This window comes from Lichenostomus cassidix, chromosome 4 (genome assembly GCF_008360975.1).
Source record: "Lichenostomus cassidix isolate B80296 chromosome 4, HeHo_3.0, whole genome shotgun sequence".
Taxonomy (NCBI): Eukaryota; Metazoa; Chordata; class Aves; order Passeriformes; family Meliphagidae; genus Lichenostomus; species Lichenostomus cassidix.
The window spans coordinates 26,474,955-26,492,694 of NC_139484.1; the positions used below are offsets into that span (position 1 = coordinate 26,474,955).

The window sequence follows — 17,740 nt, forward strand, 5'->3', positions numbered from 1 at the left end:
CATTAAGTCATTTGCAGTGGCAGAGTGTTGTTACGTTCAGAATCTCAGTTTACATAAAGGCTTTATTTCTAGCAAGTGACACCTGCTGTAATGTGTAGTGCAGTTATCCTCTCTTTCCTGGAATGGAAACCTCCTGTCAGCATAGTTGTAAATTTTAAGACCAGATGATCACAATTTCTTTAAATCTGTATTCTGCAAAACCCTAATTAATATAACCCTGAAAGGTTTGACTGCTTCTTCAAGTTAAGCAGAGTAGCCCTGCTCTAACAGAAAAAAAGGAACAAGTGAAAACAGGTAAACAACTAAAACAAGATTGACTCTTGTTCACTAATTGAGGATTGTGCCGCTAAAAAATGATGTTCGCAGATTCACACCACAACCCTCAGCTGCAGAGTTTGTCATGTGCAACAATATGAGGGAACATGGATGAGGACTAATTTGTTATGATTTTGTCCAGCCTCTCCCCCAGTCTTCTAAATGATGTATTTAAAGAGCATTGTAACAGATAAGAAGAGAGAACATTATGTTGATGGAACAAGTTCTATGATGAAGTTTACACCACATGCATCTCAGTAATCAGGACACAGCTTGCAATAAATAGTTCCATTTTGGGAAATATCATTCTTTACTGGCAAAAACTCTTCTGTAAACGGTATTAATACTGATATAGGTGCTCCTTCTTACATTTTTAGACTCTACATGTGGCAGTCATTCATATAAGTGCCTCTGTCCCTTCTCCTTTCCCTTTCAAAAGGATAATCCCTCTTAATGCAGAAAGGCCTGTGTGGGAGTTAAATACAAGTTAAAAGAGTGAGGATCTATATTCAGAGGCTAGAAGAGTTTAAAAAATGCATTCTTCACAGAAATCTCCTGTCACAGAGAGCACCTTTCACTGAAAGGCACTCAGGGCTTGCTTGGATGCTTGGCTTGAGCATCCTTCATTCCAAGGACACAACATTTTATAGAATTAAACTTCACATTATGCAAATTACATATGAAGATTGATTCACCTCTCCAAGTTGTTTTGTGCCTTCAGGAAGGTATAACCCCATCCAACTGTAGGTACTAATCTATTACCCAGATGGCACACAACCTTGCATTCAAGAACAAAAGGCAGCTTGAATACAGAAGTCCCCCAAGAAACCCATGAAGACCCACTGAAAATCCATGGCAGTATCTCCCTGTTCAATTGATTACTTTATCAACTCATTCACTCCATCCTGTGGGAAATATCCAGGTGCTTTGCAGCTTGCTGGACTAATGTGTCCTTTAGCTCAGTTGGTATGATAAACCCACAACAGTACTTATCCTCCTAGTGCTTCGTTGTGAAGGATATAAAATAGAGGCTCTTAGGGTTTCAGGGAAGTATCAGCAGCTCTAGTTCCAAGTTCAGTCTTTGTGAATACAAGCCTGGGGCTGCCCAGTGAGGCAGGGAGGTTCACTCAAAGAGAGAGATGTAATCTGGCTCTTGATCCTCTTGGCCACATGGGTAAAGCAACAGCTCCTTCCCCAGGGAAGTGATGGGTTCATCCTGTTGACATAGGACATGATCAAACATCAGCTTTTAAAAAGACCCTGCCTGTCACAACCTCATGAGGTTTACAGCAGTCTCCCTGACTCTGTTATGGTGTGGATGCGTTCATGGCACTGTGATACAGGTCAGTTCCCTGGAGAACTCAGGGAAGGGCTCAAATGGCTGCCCTCTGTCTTCGTAACACATCAGCGCTTGGTGCCATTATTCAGTGATGCAACTCTGGCAGTTCTCAGAAAGAGCTGTGCTCATTTCTGAGGAAACTACAGCTTCTCTGACATGGAGTGGTGCCCTGCCTAGAAAGTGCTGGAGCCAGGACTGTGCAGCCTGCAGGTAGAGCAGGACCAGGGATTGTGGACTGTGCTTCCAGCTGTGTTTGTGGGAGGGACAAGGGTGGATTCTGGAGAGAGCACATACCCTCTGCTCAGGCAAGTCATGTTCTAACCAGGGAATTCCCTGATAGTACAGTCTCTGCTTCCAGTCTGGTTCTCCATCCTAGCAACAAATGCATGGTGGGGACTTGCCTTCTTTCATGGTCACCTGGTGGGTGATAAGCAGAACCCACTGGGGCACTTCAGCAGAGTGGGCTCAGCTGCCCACATATGCTGTAGTGCAGGGAGTCTGCAGGATTCTTTGCAGACTGTGGGCATGGCTCTGTCTTTGATGTAGCTATGCACAGCCAGGCTTTGAATCCTCCAGCTCTGGTACAAATAGCTGTATAACTCCTGCTTTTAGTAATTTCAGCCATAACAGTGAAAGCCATGCAAGATGCAAGTTCAGGCAGCCCAGGTAGAGTTCCATAGAGCAAATGAGCATAGATATTGTTCTCATGCCCAATTTTGTTTAGCCATGTCTGTATTAAGCTAGGCACTTATTTAAAAGAAACAGGGATTTTAAATGAACCTATGAGAAAAATTATTGTCCTGTCCCTGGGCAGATCTTACATTAAAGGAATGAGCAATCCATCTGGCTCTCCTTGAAGCTCGTGTAACTGCAGTTAGTGCTGGTAAACACTGCTTTTGTTGAAAGAACCTGCCAACTTTCTCCTTCCCTTCTATTTTTTATCTTTTCTCAGTATCACTCCTTGCCGGCTCTGCGATTATAAAGATGCCTTGTTCTCTTTCATGCTGAAGCTGGAGGCAAGCAGGATTTTGTGTTTACCCAACTTGCCAGTGCCTCTTAACCACAGAGAAAATACAAAAGAAAGGAGTTTGCATGAGTGTGCTGTCATCTCTCATCAACATTTCTACCAAGTAGTTTGAAAGTAACTTGGGCCCTGTGTGCAAGGTGTTCTGTATGCTTGAGGGTGAGTGAGTGAGATCTAAGATGTCTGAGATGTATTAGGTCACCTGAGCTGTACCTGTCAGGCTGACATACCCTTCTGGAGCAGCACACAGGATACCCAGCAACAGTTAAAATGGGTCTAGTTACTACTAGTTACTACTTCGAAACAACTGAATCTATTCTTTCTCATTTTGAAATGTCCTGAGGCAATTAAACAGTTAATGAATGCATTGTGAGATGTTCACCTTGTGGTAGTCTACAAGGTCAGCCAGCGCTGAATGTTGTAGCTGGTCCACTCCAAGGAAGCTGTAGGAGTCACTGGAGGCATCAATGAGGAAATGTTTACATCCTTCCACAGACCGGTAAGAGAGCACATAGCCTTTGATTTTCTCACTGACCCGGATCAGAAAACTCCCTGGTACTGTTTTATTCAGAAGCTCCTCTGCTTTCTTAGAGGTTAGGATACCTGTTCAAGACCAAAACACAAAACTGAAGGGAGAAAAGCATTTGTGCAGGACTGGACAGAACAGTTCTCACAAGAAGTCTGCTCTAAAGCCAGTCCATGGCACTTCTATTCTGTCCACTGTTTTCTTGCCCAGTAGCCCAGGAAGAAGAGTGCTGCCATTGCTAGAAACAGGCCATGGCCACATGCCAACAGCTCTTTGTTAACTGTTCCACACTTGGCCAATGACGAATGATAAATGTGGAGGGCTCAAAAAGACTGCTGCTGTGTGAGGAAACAGAATGGTATTGCAGTTGTTGTATGTTGATTCTAGTATAGGAGCTTTATCCCAAGCCCAGCCTTTGTTAGCAGCCATGTTAGAAAAAACTCCTTGAACAGTTGGGTTGGGATGGAAATGCTCAGGACTCACCATGGAACCAAGGTGCTATTGTGTCTGTGCTTTTCAGATAGCCAGCTCGGAGAGGGAATTGCTCCTCTTTGAACCACTTGATGATGCTTTCTTCGGTGGAATTGGAGATTGTCCTCTGGATTCCCTCTTTCCTGTTTGAAAAGACCATGGTTTGTGCATCAGATTAAAATGACAAGTTTTGAGTCCTTGCACAGCACTTACATTTTGCTTAAGGTTTTAGGAGCAGCCCTAAACAGGTAGCTTACACCAGTGCAGCTGTGTGGAATATGGTTTTCAGTGGACATCTGGCATCTTAGGGGCTGTATGTGCTCCAGGCCTAGAACACTCTACTAACTAAACTTGTTACCCTCCAGGAGTGAACACCTCAAGGAATACAGCCTAGGCTCTGTATTTTTCCCTGCTGGGTGTCTCTTCCACGCAAGGAGGGGAGCTAATTATTCCCTTCTCAAACCATCCCATGCTAGAGCAGAACAATCTTATCCCTTCTCCTTTCCACAGTGCACTGGGGCTTCCTTACCTAATTGCTCTCCCATTTGCCACTGGAGGAGGTGGAAGTTTGGGCTTGGGGGGAAGAGGTGGATACTGCAGTGGTCGCCGATCTCCTGCTGTGGCACTCTTGGAAATATCTGCATGCTTCCCTCTGTGGATGCCCTGGAGAGAAAGCCTCCTGTAGTCATCTCTGGCTTGCCGTGCAAGGGAGCGTCTCTTCTCATCTGCTGCCTTGGATTTCCGCACTGGAACAAAAAAGGTGTGAACAAGAAGCAAGTTTAAAGCTTGCTGCTCTTTGGCCATCTTCCTGCTTGATGAAATGGAACAATAACCCATTTCACAAGCTGAAAGATTCACTCAGTTGTGAGACCATTTGCCACGTGTCTCCCACGTGTTAAGTAGCACAGTTTTTATTCCTTTCGGAGATTAAAAACCATTTTTTTTCTGGGACGAGATTAAAAATCTTTGGTTGCTTTCTTGGTACCAGGTCTCTTTGTACTTAGAGATTTCCTGGTTTTGTTTCAGATGCTGACTCCTAGTTCAGACATAGATTTCTGTAGTGCCTTTCATGTGAGCTGTTGGGGGGGCAGAGCATATGGAATTAAAGCTGCTGAAATGACCCCAAATCAATCTTCTGAAGGACTGGAAAGTGGTAATCAATTTTGGAGGGTGGGAAGGAATCTTACTGAAACTATTATGGAAAATGGAGAACTTGACTGTGGGGTTTTGCTTTTTTTCCCCTGTAAAACTGCCTTGATTGTCTAAGTCATCTCACCCTGGAGTTTGCAGGAGTAACCAGCTCTTCAGTCAGCTTTTTTTTCTTTTTTATCAGTCAGAAAAATAAAACCCCTAGACTGAAGTGGAAACAACTGGTGGTACAGCATTGCCATCTACTGAGCAGCAGGGGAGGAACTGGGAAAAAAGTGCATGAGGCTCTCCTTCAGGAAGCATTTGGCAGCAGTGATGAATGCTACAGCAAGTCTCATACTGTTTGCCATTTTCCTTTCTATCATTTGGATTCATTACATGAGATAGTGCAGCAGGGCTTTACTTAGGTGGGATCATGCTTGAATGACAGGGAAGGCCATTTTAATTAGTCCCTGTTACCCATTATCCTTGTCCTCAAGAGCAATGGTTACTGCAACGTCCCACAAAAGGCCAGCATCTAGTTTAAAAATAATTATACTGTACTCACAACTCGTGTGGTTCCTATTTGTTGCTTGTTTTAATATAGTAACAGTAGGAAAAGTTTTCCATTTCCCTGCCCAGCTCTAATCTCAATGCTGTGTGGTCTCAGAAATATTTCTGATAATACAGTGCTGTATTTCTTGGCAATACTCTCTGCCCTCTGATCTATTAATCAGTTCTAGTATGGCAGAAGAAGGGTTGAGATGACTCTGCAGAGCCCTAGAATTTCTCAAGCCTTACAGGAAAAGGTCATCCTAAGATCTTACAGAATTCCTGCCATTCAGGCTCATTCTCATCTGATTTCTGCAGCGTCCTCCGGCTCTCTGTGCTGGACTGGCTCTGTGGTATTGGTTCATGGGGGGCTGTGATCTCTTCTGAATTTTTCCTCTGTGCTTCTTTCATCTATGAAAGAAATAGTATGTTCAGTTTTGTTGCAGGCAAGTTTTAACCCTGCTTTTTAGCTAGCCTTGAAATACTGGGAACTCCATTCTTTACTGTGAATTCCTCCGATTTCAACAACAGACCCTCTTTACTGCAGGTGACAACTGAGACAGTAAGGGAGAATGGTTCACCAAAAACCATCAGGAGCATCTCCCTGTGCTACTCCCCAGTCTGCCCTGCTTTGTATCATCTCAAAATCATCACACCATACATAGGGAGCATGGCAATAATGGCTAAAAGTGGTCCAAAAGGTGAGAACATTCTTGGCTCAGATGAGGCTCTGAAGCTGACTGGGACTCTAGGATAAAGCCTGGACCCCACTCAATATATTAAAAGCATCACAGGTTGCCACTTACCTGTTGGAAGCTATGCTTCCTCATATGGCAATCAGCCAGCATCTGGTGGATATCTCTGGTTCCCCTCTGAGAGAGCAAAAGAGTGGTAAGAAATAAATATGACATTAGGACAATTGCTCTTTTTTTTTGAGAAATAGGTATTAAATCAAAAGCAGTCATATGACATTTGTTAATAAATTTTGCCAGCCTGCTCTGACAAACACTGGGGAATTTTTCCCATCATATTAAGCCTAACATGCTACAGGAGAGAACTCAGGGGAGTCAGGATTGCCATAAGCATGCCTAGATTTGCTAAGCAATGTTCACAAGTGCTCCCTGGGAGCAGTCCCTTTCTTCCCTCCCTCTATTGTAGCTATCCATTGTAGAACCTGCTGTCTACAACTTTACCTGCCTGTGCATGTTTGCAGATGTGGCTGGGTTGCTGCAAACTGCTGCTTGACAAACTGACCCAACTGGCTGGATATTTTATGTTCTCTCTTCCCTGCAAACCAGCCCAGCTGCTCTGCCAGCAGTCCCTAGCTGAGACCTGCCTTAGCAGACAAACAGTTAGGTTTGGCTTTGAGTAAACAGCCACCCACCTCCCCACCAGATCCCGACTGCTTCCCACAGCACAATGAGTGACGAGTTAACTGTACTACTCTGCTTATCAAGGACACAGTTCCTTTTAGCTCCATCACCTACTTGGCTAATATTTAATAGGAATATGGCTTTACAATTTCCCTCAACAGAAAACTAGGAACTCTAAAAGTGTGAGAAGCAGCTTTTTTCTTAGATCAGCCCTACTCCCTACAGCACAATACCTGGATCTCTTAGGTTAAATGGAAACTAGATCTCAGAGACCTAGATCTTAGAGAAAACATTTTAATGTGGGAGGTGGGAAAAAGCCCCTCTCCAGGCCTAGAAAATATAACAGGGGACTTTGGTCTGGAGCCCTTCTAACAGCAAAAGCCCCAGAAACCTGGGAAAATCTACCAAGAAAGGAATATATACAACTCCCATCTATTTCCATGTGTAAGATTTGAAAGGGGGTTAGATTTTTGGTGGTGGCTTGTTTTTTGGCTGGGTTTTTTTTGTCAGCTTTGCCTAATAAATTCCTTTGAAAAAAAAATAAAAAATCTCCCACATAGTTGCTCAACTTCAGCAAACAGTGCAGAGAAAAACCCCATGTGACTCAGAGGCTTTTGATAAAGGAGACAGTCACTCCAAGTTCCCTTCACTATTTTGGTAGCAGCAGGAGAGCATTTTGCCAAAACCCAGCCTTCTGTTATCATACTTTTTATACCAAAGTATGGATTAGCTGTACGATAAAAGAATATACAACCATACAAGTTCATTCAAGGCTGAATGAAAACTGCTGAATGAGTTTGGACTTCTCCCATTAAATTGGCAGGGAGTTCTGTTCCCTCTGTTCAACTGTGGTTGCATGGGTAGTTAAATTAACTCTTCTTTTTTCCTCTCTCTGCAAATGGCTTTTTGTAGCTAGTTAAAAGGCAGAAATGTATTTATTACTGGAGAAGAATATTTCCGTAATGAAACACCACAGGAAAGCAGATCTGTATTACTCCATTTCAAGTTGTCCTGTGCTGTGAAGGTCATAAGCTGTTTTCACTTTTAGAAGACAAAAAACCCCAAGAACCTCCTAAAACATGCATGTCAGATGGTGCTGGTAAAATTATCTTAATTTGGTCTTTTATAAAAGTAGATGATTTGTCTGAGGGTTGTGACCTTGCATGTACAGACCCTGGGACAGCCTCCCTGGTCTTGCCCCAAAAGCCATCCAAAGAAGGAACAGTGCAAAAGGGAAAATACTGTACCCCTTGTTTTACCCACAGAGAATGGAAGCAAAGGAATACAGAGCAATTTATCCATTGGTGTAGAACAGTTCTATCCCAGCTGAGAATAGCACACAGACCCCCCGAGTCCTAAGGAAGGATGTAACAGCATGGCTTCTTCTCTGACTATAGAAGAAAACCCTTAACAGATACATGGCTTTTTTCTCTTCAGATTTGTATTTACAGCAACCAGGATTTGCTGCACTTCCTAGACTTCAAAACATACATTTCTGATAGTTATGGGAAAATGGTAAAACTACCTTTGTGAGCTCCTGGGTTTTCCGTGTTGTAATATCAGTCATTTTTCTCCCATGTTCCTCCTTTTTTTCCACAGGGTTTTTTTTATTCCCATGAAGATCTGTCTCAGCCAGGAGTCCTGGTTGTGGGTGTGGAGACCATGTTGCAGAAGAGTCAGTCTCTCTGAAATGCAAGTGAGAGAGGACTTAGGAGGGAGTCACTTTCTGCTGTCTGGGCATCTTGTGAGGAGGCTGCACGTGAGCAGAGCAGAGCTGCAATGAAGCCACATGTGCATATGCAGTTATATCTCCAGATCAGGTAGGTGGGTAATTAAATTAATGACTTGTGGTGAGTTACTGTCGTCCGGCTGTGCCCAGGCACCTGCCAGTGAATCAGTGCAATCCGAGCCCATCAGCTGCTGCAGTAACAGCATCAGCATTTCCTGTGGTCTGCTGAGGGTCCCACGCAGGAGCCATGTCACAGGAGGCTCAGTGAGCTGGGGCAAGTCTCGGGCTGATGCTGGTCTCTCCCAGCATTTTGTGTCTTCTCAGAAAGCCAGCCTTTGCCCGTGCCTTTGCCTGCAAGTCCAGTGTGACAGTGGTAACCACAGCCCCTAAAGAGAAGACTCCAGCCTGTGTGTCCCTAGAAAAGCCTTCTCCTCCATGTCTGCCCACCGAGTTCTCCAGCTGAAGGGTGCTTACCTGCCCTCTTTGCCTTGCTCTCTTGCTAAGCGCTTTGCTCTTTGTGCCTGGATCTCTTCACAGATGGCATCATACGGTTTATCTGAAGGATGCTCACCCATCACCCAGACCCACACATCGTTGTCAGCACCAAGTTTCCATGTCACTGACTTCCTGTTGGCTAGAAAAGAAGCAGCTCTTTGGCAAATGCTGTTTGCTGGGTAGCTCTTTGCAGAGGTAGCTTCCATGTCACACCTGCTGTGCCTTACCAGCTGCTGTTGGTGACAGACCCTCTCCAAATGCAACTGTACGTGAGGAAACCTTGGCTGGGATGCAGCCTACACTTCCCAGTTTTTTCATACTACTTGAGCCAGGCCAGTGAAGGGGGCATTTCTGAGTCTGGGAGCAAAGGAGAAGACTCACCATTGTTTCTTTTCTTGCCTTAATTCCTGACCACTACCCTTCCCAAACTGTGTGAAGGTGAGCTACCTGCAAATAGAGCATGTGGGGGAGACCTGGGAGAAGAGTACTGTCTTCCTAGCATGCTGTGTAATCCTAGCAAGAAGACTTCAGGTTTAAAGTCTCAGCGGGAGCTCTCCTGCAGATCTGGTGCCTCAGGACAGATATTCAAATCCATGGTTATGTTAAAGACAGATTCAGAGGCCCCATTTAGTGGGAAACCTAATGAGATGCATCTCCTGTGGGCAAGTAAACCCTGTCTTCCCAGCTTGGGGAGTTGAGCAATTTGGTCAAGGACAGAATGTCTGGGCTATGGAGTAAAAATCATTGTGTGCCTGGTTAAAACTACCCCATTGCAGGTGGATTTAGTTATGTTTTGGAAATAATCCTATGACATGTCCCTTGGCAAAGAAATTGCTCTAAGGATATATTACCTCCCATTCCTAAGAAGCAGTTGACTAGGCCAGATATGTGCCAGAAGGTGAAGCAGCCAGGAGGCAGAGACTTACCTTTTCTTGGCAGTGGCTTCTTTGCTGAAATCTTGTCTGCAGCAGCTTCTCTTTCCTCCCACCGTCTGATCTGTTCCTGCCTCATCTTGAAGAAGAGGATCTGCTTCTGCTCCTCGCTGAGTTCTGCCAGCAGCTCCGGATCGATGTACATGTCTGATAATATCTGTTTCAGCATGGCTGCAGGTTTCACTTACACACGTTTGTGGCGATGATCTTCAGGGATCAGATCCTCTTCCTGGCTCTGTCAAGAAAGAGTCCTCTGCCCGTCTGAGCCTGAAGTAGGAATGCAGGCGTGCCAGAGCAATTATACTTGTCCTTTTTTTTTTTTTTTTTAGCTCAGACTTCCTGCACAGACCAAAAAAAGTAAATAAGTAGCTTAAAACCTGCTGTTAAGATTCCTTGGAATAAGAGGTGAGCTCAGCTCTCATGCAGCCCCTGCCCGCTCTGCAGGGAGAGCTGGCCAGAAGGGGCGAGGCCTGGAGTGGGGAGGTTGTGTTGATACTCTGATAAACCCAGCTGATACTATATCAAAGAGAGAGAGCAATGCCTGTTAGTCATCGGAGGTGCGGCTTGGCTGTGCCCAAGCAAACATTCCTGCTGGGCAGGGAATCAATGAACCCACGACTGGATGGCTCCTCCTCCTTCCAAACAGGAAAACTTTGATGATCAAAAGCCCAGCCTGCCTCATTTTACCAAAGAAACACGGAGGACTTTCGAATCTGCTTTTGAGGTGGGAGTAGGAATTTCAGGGTGCTCCCATCCATCAAAGTCAGCCTCCCAGCAAGTCGAGGGAGCACAAGGAGTGCAGCTGGTTTGAAGAATGGCAATTTGGATGGTCAGTGTCTGAGACAGGTCTGCCTCTGACATATCTTGCTGAGGCACCCTGTCCATGTGGTGAGCCTGGCATGGGACATCCCTGTCTGACAGGATAAAGCTAATGGGGAGAAGGTGCACCCCTGCTCCTGCCCAGGATGCTGGCTCGTGTCCAGTGCATGCTGGCAAGGTACTAACACCCACACAGCCTTGCTTTGTGCTCATGGATTTACACTTACAACACTGAAAAACTGGAAGCTCTCCTGTCACTTGGGAGGGTGACAAATGAGAAAATAGAAATGTGGACTAAAGACCTTGAAACTCACTGTTTTCCTTATCTTATCTGGATAAACTCCTGGAGATCAGGAGATTGGTTGGCAGTGCTTCTGGTTACACAGGGAGGCTGACAGACTTCTGTTAAGTGCAACACCAGAGCAGGATGGCTGACCAGCCAGAGGTGGCAGGAGATTTCTGGACAAATTGGAAATGTTGCCATCAGGCTACAAGGAAAATTAAGGCAGTGGGATTGTTCATGTCCTTCTGTACAAGTCCTGGAGTCTAAGGAACAAGCATGCTACGACACAGCACAGTAGGTAGGAGGAAGAGGGCTATTGAGGCAGTAATGTGGAAGTACAAAGGGCACAGACATGGCAGAAGGACCTGTGCCAGGGTGAAGTGGGACTATATATGAAATCAAGTTAATGGGGTCAAATCAATTAGCCATCTTACAGGAGAGAGGATGGATCTCTAGGGTCCCAAATGCTGGAAGTGCTGGGAGCACCTTCACCTTCATAGTATGATTGCTTGGCTTCTGACAAATAAAATAATGAAGAAGGAGGTAGTAGAGTAGCCAGCAAATGCAATACTGAGGCTTTCCAAGGAGCACACACAGAGCACTCAATGATTTAGATGAAATGGGGCAGCACAACAGCAGCCTTCATAAAGTCAGACTGTCAGAACCATATCTGCTGCTTTGGTCCACCTTCCTCTGTCTTGCACCCAAGCTGGGATCAAGCAGTCTGTCCCAAGCATCCCTGTTTCCAAATATGGTTTGCCTTAAAATTGCTAGAGACAGAGCTGGCTGGTGCCTCATTGCAGTGAAGTCCCCATGCACTTTCAGCAGGGAGAGCTTGGAGCAGGTGGAGGAGCTGTAGGAAGGAAAACGAGGAGCTCCTCAAGGATGTCAGGGCAACAGGGTAGATCATGGGCTCAGAAACACAGCAGAGACCAGGAGCAGGAACAAGATTTCTGGGGAAGGTGCAGTGACCAGGAGTTGGTGTTAAGCCTTCTCATTTCTATTTTGTTTCCCTGATTACTTAATATTTTCCCTATTAAAAATGTTAACTTCTTTCCTAGAAGGAAACATGAAGCTGCTGTTCCACGTCTGTATGGATTTTGTTTAAACAAATTACTTTCTTGATTTAAAAAAGGGGGTTTTGGGAAGTGGTCTGACTTGGGGAATACTTTCTGAGTAGCTCCCTGATGGCAGAGTTGTTCCAGCTCAATGGCCAGAGGGTCTTGGGCTGTCCTTGAGCCATGGAGGTGGCAGCTGTAGGGAGAGATGAGCTTCTGGGACATGATGTGTGAGAAACCATCAGCAGAATGCATGCAGCAGCATGTCTATGCTGCTCTGGCTTCTCAGGAGTGAGAATGGCTTTACTATGGCATTTACTTAGGAGGACATGATGTGCTCTGCCATATGCCATGGTGACAAACTGGTCCTTTTTTCCATGCCTGGGGACACTGTGTTGCCAAGATGGAAGGGTGCTCACCAAACAAGTTTAACAGTACTGATGCAGTTTTGCAGAGTTGGATCTCCTTGTAACATTGGTTGTAAGAAGAGATTTATAATGCTGTATCCCAAAGGTACCCTTTAAAGCATGACCTATTTTAACACTGGGAAATTACATAAGCATCTCAAGAGGTTTATGATATTTCTGTTTTAGCAGCCACTTCATTAAAGATCAAGGAGCTGGAAATCCTTGCAATCAGTCATATACCGTTCCCAAAGTTTGAATCAAAGCCATGTTACTGACACCTGACTGGAAGTGGTTTTGCAGATGCTGTTCCAGCTATAAGTAGTATATTTACAGCTCAAACTTAGTGAAGCCAAAGACTGCAGTAATGGCAGAGGGACCTTCAAGCGGGTAACTTGTAGGAAAACTCTGGTAGAAGTCCTGTTAAACTTTCTACTGTTTGCATTTTTTTCATGGGAGTGGTAGGTGGGAGCTGGTTTTGAGAAAGAATAGAGATGGGAGTAGCCAAATCCTGCAAAAATTATGTGGGGGGCAATGGGAAGCCAAACCAGGGCTTTGGGGCTCTGCCACTCATATACAACATAGTCAACTTGAAAGCCATAAGGGTAAACACAACTCAAAGACTAAATGATCCTTCAAAACACAAGGTCACACAGTATTTAAATCTCCTGCTGGAGAGCAGCCTCTTCTCTGTGCTCCTGTAAATCATCTACCATTAACAGGGGAAACAAGTCTATGAATACACATGAAAGTGCCACAGCTTTGAGAAGAACTGGCACGAGCTCCTGCTCACATGTGCAGCAGGTCACAGACAAGCTCACAAGACACTCCCACCTGCCAAACTAGTCCTGGTCCTCACCATCAGTGCTGCCAGCAGAGGGAAGGTGAAAACAATAGACAGATAGACATAGAAAGGCATTTGATATGGTTTTCACCAAGAAATCAAACAGGAGGATATAAAAAGAAAGAGCAGACCAGTTAAACAGTAGGTCTTGTGCTCATTTTCTGGCAGGCAGCTTATTCAACCTGCTGCACACATCTACACTGTAAATGGGTCTAACTGTAAACTAAAAATAACCCAAAAAATCCAAAGGTGAGGAGAAAAGAGAACACCAAGAAGGCTGCTTCAGTCTACAGGCTGATGAGCTAAGAGGATTTCTATTGTCATCAAGTAATTTTCCCCATAAAAAGCAGGTAAGACCATGTTGTTCAGTAAATGGTGGCATTATATTATTTGGAGTCAATAGCTTCTCCTTGGAGCTGATTATTTGTTTAGTGAGAAGTGGTTTCAGAGACAGCATGGGGAATTCTTTTCCCTGATCAAGTGGCTGACCTGTGAGAATGCAATTGAATTTCTTTTCACTTGCCTAAGCCCTGCAGCACTAGGAGGTTTTTCTGGATTTCTCCAGTTCCAGCCACTCCAATGCCATCAGCTCTCTGCCAGGCTTTAGGAAGGCATTTCTGATTTTTTTCAGAAGTGAAGCAAAGCAGAATTGCCAAATCCACCTGAAATCAGCAGCCAAAAGTAATCACCTCCCCAACCTTGCTCTGAGTACACAAGCCTTACATGTTAACTGTTACACATTGGCTCATAAAATGCACTTTTGTCAGAAAACATTTATGTTAGCAGCTGCACCGGCAAGTTTAGTACCAAAATATCCTTCTGTGCTTTGGGGTTTGGCTATTCATTTGTTTGTTTTGTTCGTGTTTGTTTGAGGCTTTTTTTAAATGCTCATCCTGTTCTAAACAGGGGAGTGATTCATTCCTCCCTTTCTGTTTAATTTTGCTTCAGCCTACTGGTTTTTTGTTTCTGACGGAAGGAAAACTTCTAGTTTGGGTATAACAGAAGGAAAACACAACTGCACAAGCATAACCCCTGGATGACAGAACTAGACCTGCTTGTATCTTAGAATCATAGAATGGTTTGGCTTGGAATGCACCTCAAAGATCTACTTCCAACCCCTCTGTCATGGGCAGGGCCACTAGACTAGGTTGCTGAAAGCACCACCCAACTTGGTCTTGAACTCTTCCAGGGGTGTCCCAACAGTGCCTCAACACCTTCACAGGGAAGAATTTCCTCCTGCTATATAATCTCTACCTGCCTTCTGTCAGTTTGAAGCTATTCCCCCTTGCCCTATCACACCATGCCCTTGTCCAAAGCCCCTCGTCAACTCTCCTGTAGCCGCTTTATGTACTGGATTCTGAGTAAGCCTGGCATATAATGCTTGAAAGAACAAAACCAGTGAAGTCGCCAGAACATAAACTGCCTTAAAATTACCTGTAGCTGGACTGGCTTGCACTATAGGTCCCTGATACTGCTGGAGGGTGCAGCAGTTATCTCATAGCAGGTACGAATGGATGGCAATGGCAAGATGGAAAAATAATTTGATACAGCAGCAGCCACTGAACACAGTCTGCGGCCACAGGGCTCTGCTTTCAAGGAAAGTGTATCTTCCCTGCTAGAACAATGTGCAAACACTTCTTATATCATCTTCCTATATCAAAATTACTGAGGGAATTAACAGTGTTTGAAAAGGTTGAGAGCTTCTGTAGGTTAACACACAGGATCAGATACTCAGCCAAACTCAGCCACTGTAAAATGGAGATTTTTGCAACCACGACACATAATTTTATTTACAGTACTGTGCAGAAAAAGGTGCTGGGTGGTAAACCCTAAAGCCAGCACCCCCCAAGGCACAAAAAAGCAGGCCTACTTACACAGTTACAATCTGGAGTTATTAAGTCTTACTTAAGTGACTACTTGGCTTAAGTTGTTATTGGCTCATCCTTTCCCTGCTTCAAATTAAAGCCATCGTGTCCCAAGAAATCATAGCACATGCTGGGTGAGTGGTGGTCTTTTTGTGGGCAGGGGATGTCTGAGCTGGGGTGTGGTTTTTACTATTATAAGGAGCAAAAGTTCATCACCAGGGCAAGTTCTCACTACAGAACCAGTCAAAACTGGGGATTTTTCTAGTTCATCATTACACATCCTGGATAAGAAGGGTGTTATCTTTGTCTTTCCCCTTCAAGAACTTAGGCTCTTAATCTTCTGTCTTCCACATTCCTGTGGTTATTGCTTCTATTGCTTAAGCACTTTGTTCTTTATCTTGTTTGAAACTCCAGTCCTGTTATTCATCAAGGTGGGATGTATGGGAGCACCTGTGGGGAATCTGACTGGAAGCTGAGGGCCCACGTGTGTTAGTGCCAGAAGCTTAGCTCATCTTTAGACAATGTACAATTATATCTGCTCATAGTTAAGTTATGATAGTGATTGATTTGTGGCCCAAGATCAGTTAAACAAGCACAAGCTGTAATGAGCCAGAGCAGAAATGAACTGGAGCCACAGACCAATCGAACATAGAAACAAAGTGGAGCTGCAAATAAGGTGGAGCTGAAATGAAGCTGAGGAAGGTAAAACCAAAGTGGAGTTTAAAATATGCTGGAGGCAAGAACAAACTGGACCCAGCTATGAGCTGAACCTGAGACAAACTGGGGACAGAAACAAACGACCTGAAGCTGCAAATGAGGAGAGGAAACTATGCAGAGCCTTCCCTGAGCAGGAGATGCAAACGCACTGGAGTCACGAAGGAACTGGAGCCGCCAACTCCCCGCAGCATCTCTGGGAGGGCTGAACCAGGTGGGCGCTGCTGCAGGGCAGCAGCATCGTGCTAGCAGCGAGCAGTCCGGTACCTTACTGGGGGATCCAGGGATCCACACCCGGCGAGGGCACGGGTGGCTCCGGGTGCGGCCGGTTGGAGCTATTCTCCCGGGCTCCAGCAGAGCCAGCGCGGGGCCGAGGGGTTCGTTGTGCAGGCACCGGCTCCGGAGCAGAGCTAGGGAGAAGAAGCCAGGCGAGGCCCGGTGGCAGGAGGGATCAGCGGAGCGCTGCCTGCAGCTGCTGCCCCGGGCCGGGACCGCAGGGACAGTCCCCTCAGGCACCCGCGGCCCCTGGCGGCGGCGCCCCCTGGCGGTCGCGGCGGGGACTGTGCGGAGCAGCGGCACTGCCGAGCACCTGCCCCGCACGGCGCGCCGCCTGGCGGACACGGCGCGGCACCGCAGCCCCGGGAGCGGCACCGGGATCCCCGTGCCCGCGCCCATGGCGCTCCCGCCGCACCCCGGCCCAGGCCTCTGCCGATCGTGAGGCTCCACCTGGCTGTGTCCTGCCAGTGACCCGAGCGGGAGCGTGGGGGGTCCTGAGGAAGGGACGGCTCTGAGCAGAGCGCTGCTGGGGGGCTCTAAGCGGAGTGGTGGTGTAGGGGGGGCAGGACAAGGCTGAGGAAGCCTGGGAGCAATGAGGGAACCAGGAGCATGGCGAGGGAGGCGGCTCATGCAATGAAGGTGCGTGTGTGTAGGTGCTGAGACCGCAGCAAGGGTGTCCCTGAACAAGGCGGAGGCTCAAGGGAAGACACGGGATCAAGGGGGGACACAAGGAGTGGGGAAGGCAGAGGGACATCCTGGCACTTCCAACAAGGAAGACCCCGAGCAAAGAGGGGTCCCAGCTCTGAAGGTGCAAGAGGGAGCATCCCAAGAGGGTCCTGCGGTGGAACACAACATGGCAGGGGGCTGCGGCTCCCAGCTCTGGGCTATGTGCAGCGAAGCTACATGAGACTAAGGCTGGCCATCCCCTCCCGGGAGAGCAGCACAAGAGGGACAACTCCTGGAGGGACTCTTGTTAGGAAATTATTCTATTATGTCGGAGGTTTATGTCCTAAAAGGCGACAGAGGACACGTGTAACATTATTCCAGTAAGGGAAATGCCATGTGGATTTCCAACAGAGTCTTTCAAATTGTTGGGGGACACAGCCCCTTTTTATCCTAAGTTCCCAGATGCATCACTCTCTTCCTTTTCCCCACTAGCTGAGGTACTTGGAAGGTACAGACATCCCAAACTGCCCACTCTATGCCCACCTCTAAAATGCACCCTTTTGTTATATAAAAGAAAGGAGAAAAAAACCTATTCACAATTCTATTAAGCATTCTTCTTTTTCTCTAGGTTCAAGAATTTAACATGACCTTGGCTGAGCAACAGTCCATGTTGATTAGTAGCATTTTCTAGAACTAATAGGTTTTTTTGTTACTTCCCTATCTATGAGTTTCTAGCCCTCTCAACAAGCAGATTCACATGGTCTGTGTGTAAAGACAAATTCATCTTATTCCTTTCAGACACCATGCCTGGGATGGACACCATAGCTGGAATACAAACACTGCAGTTTGACTATGGACACCATAGCTGGAATGTGGTGTCCCCACACACACCCCGTACACAGCAGAGAGACCATCAGCCCCTCTCAC

At 46.0% G+C, this 17,740-nt stretch overlaps 2 protein-coding genes across 2 annotated transcripts in view; one reads left to right on the top strand and one right to left on the bottom strand.

The window, feature by feature from the left end:
- The window catches only part of CSGALNACT1 (chondroitin sulfate N-acetylgalactosaminyltransferase 1), a 42,771-nt gene extending 40,034 nt beyond the window's left edge, over positions 1-2,737 (top strand). Inside the window, exon 11 of the transcript XR_014851665.1 lies at positions 367-2,737. The gene's annotated coding sequence lies outside the window, so the exon portion shown is untranslated. The remainder of the gene's footprint in view (positions 1-366) is intronic.
- SH2D4A (SH2 domain containing 4A) lies at positions 607-12,920 on the bottom strand. The gene is made up of 9 exons (XM_085058417.1): positions 9,879-12,920; positions 8,932-9,091; positions 8,254-8,413; positions 6,162-6,227; positions 5,631-5,766; positions 4,205-4,421; positions 3,688-3,818; positions 3,061-3,281; positions 607-1,531 (listed from the first exon to the last, which is right to left on the bottom strand). Exons 1-9 carry the CDS (start codon positions 10,051-10,053, stop codon positions 1,439-1,441), a joined length of 1,359 nt encoding a protein of 452 aa, XP_084914543.1. The 5' UTR covers positions 10,054-12,920; the 3' UTR covers positions 607-1,438.
- Between the last annotated feature and the right edge of the window lie 4,820 nt (positions 12,921-17,740).

Bases quoted from the DNA above. Each gene is read 5' to 3' on its own strand.
- SH2D4A (XM_085058417.1), bottom strand. From the start codon at position 10,053: ATGCTGAAACAGATATTATCAGACATGTACATCGATCCGGAGCTGCTG. The intron at 5,767-6,161 runs GTAAGTGGCAAC...TTTCTTTCATAG, and splicing joins GGAAGCATAGCTTCCAACAG to ATGAAAGAAGCACAGAGGAA. The intron at 3,819-4,204 runs GTAAGGAAGCCC...CTTTTCAAACAG, and splicing joins GCAAATGGGAGAGCAATTAG to GAAAGAGGGAATCCAGAGGA.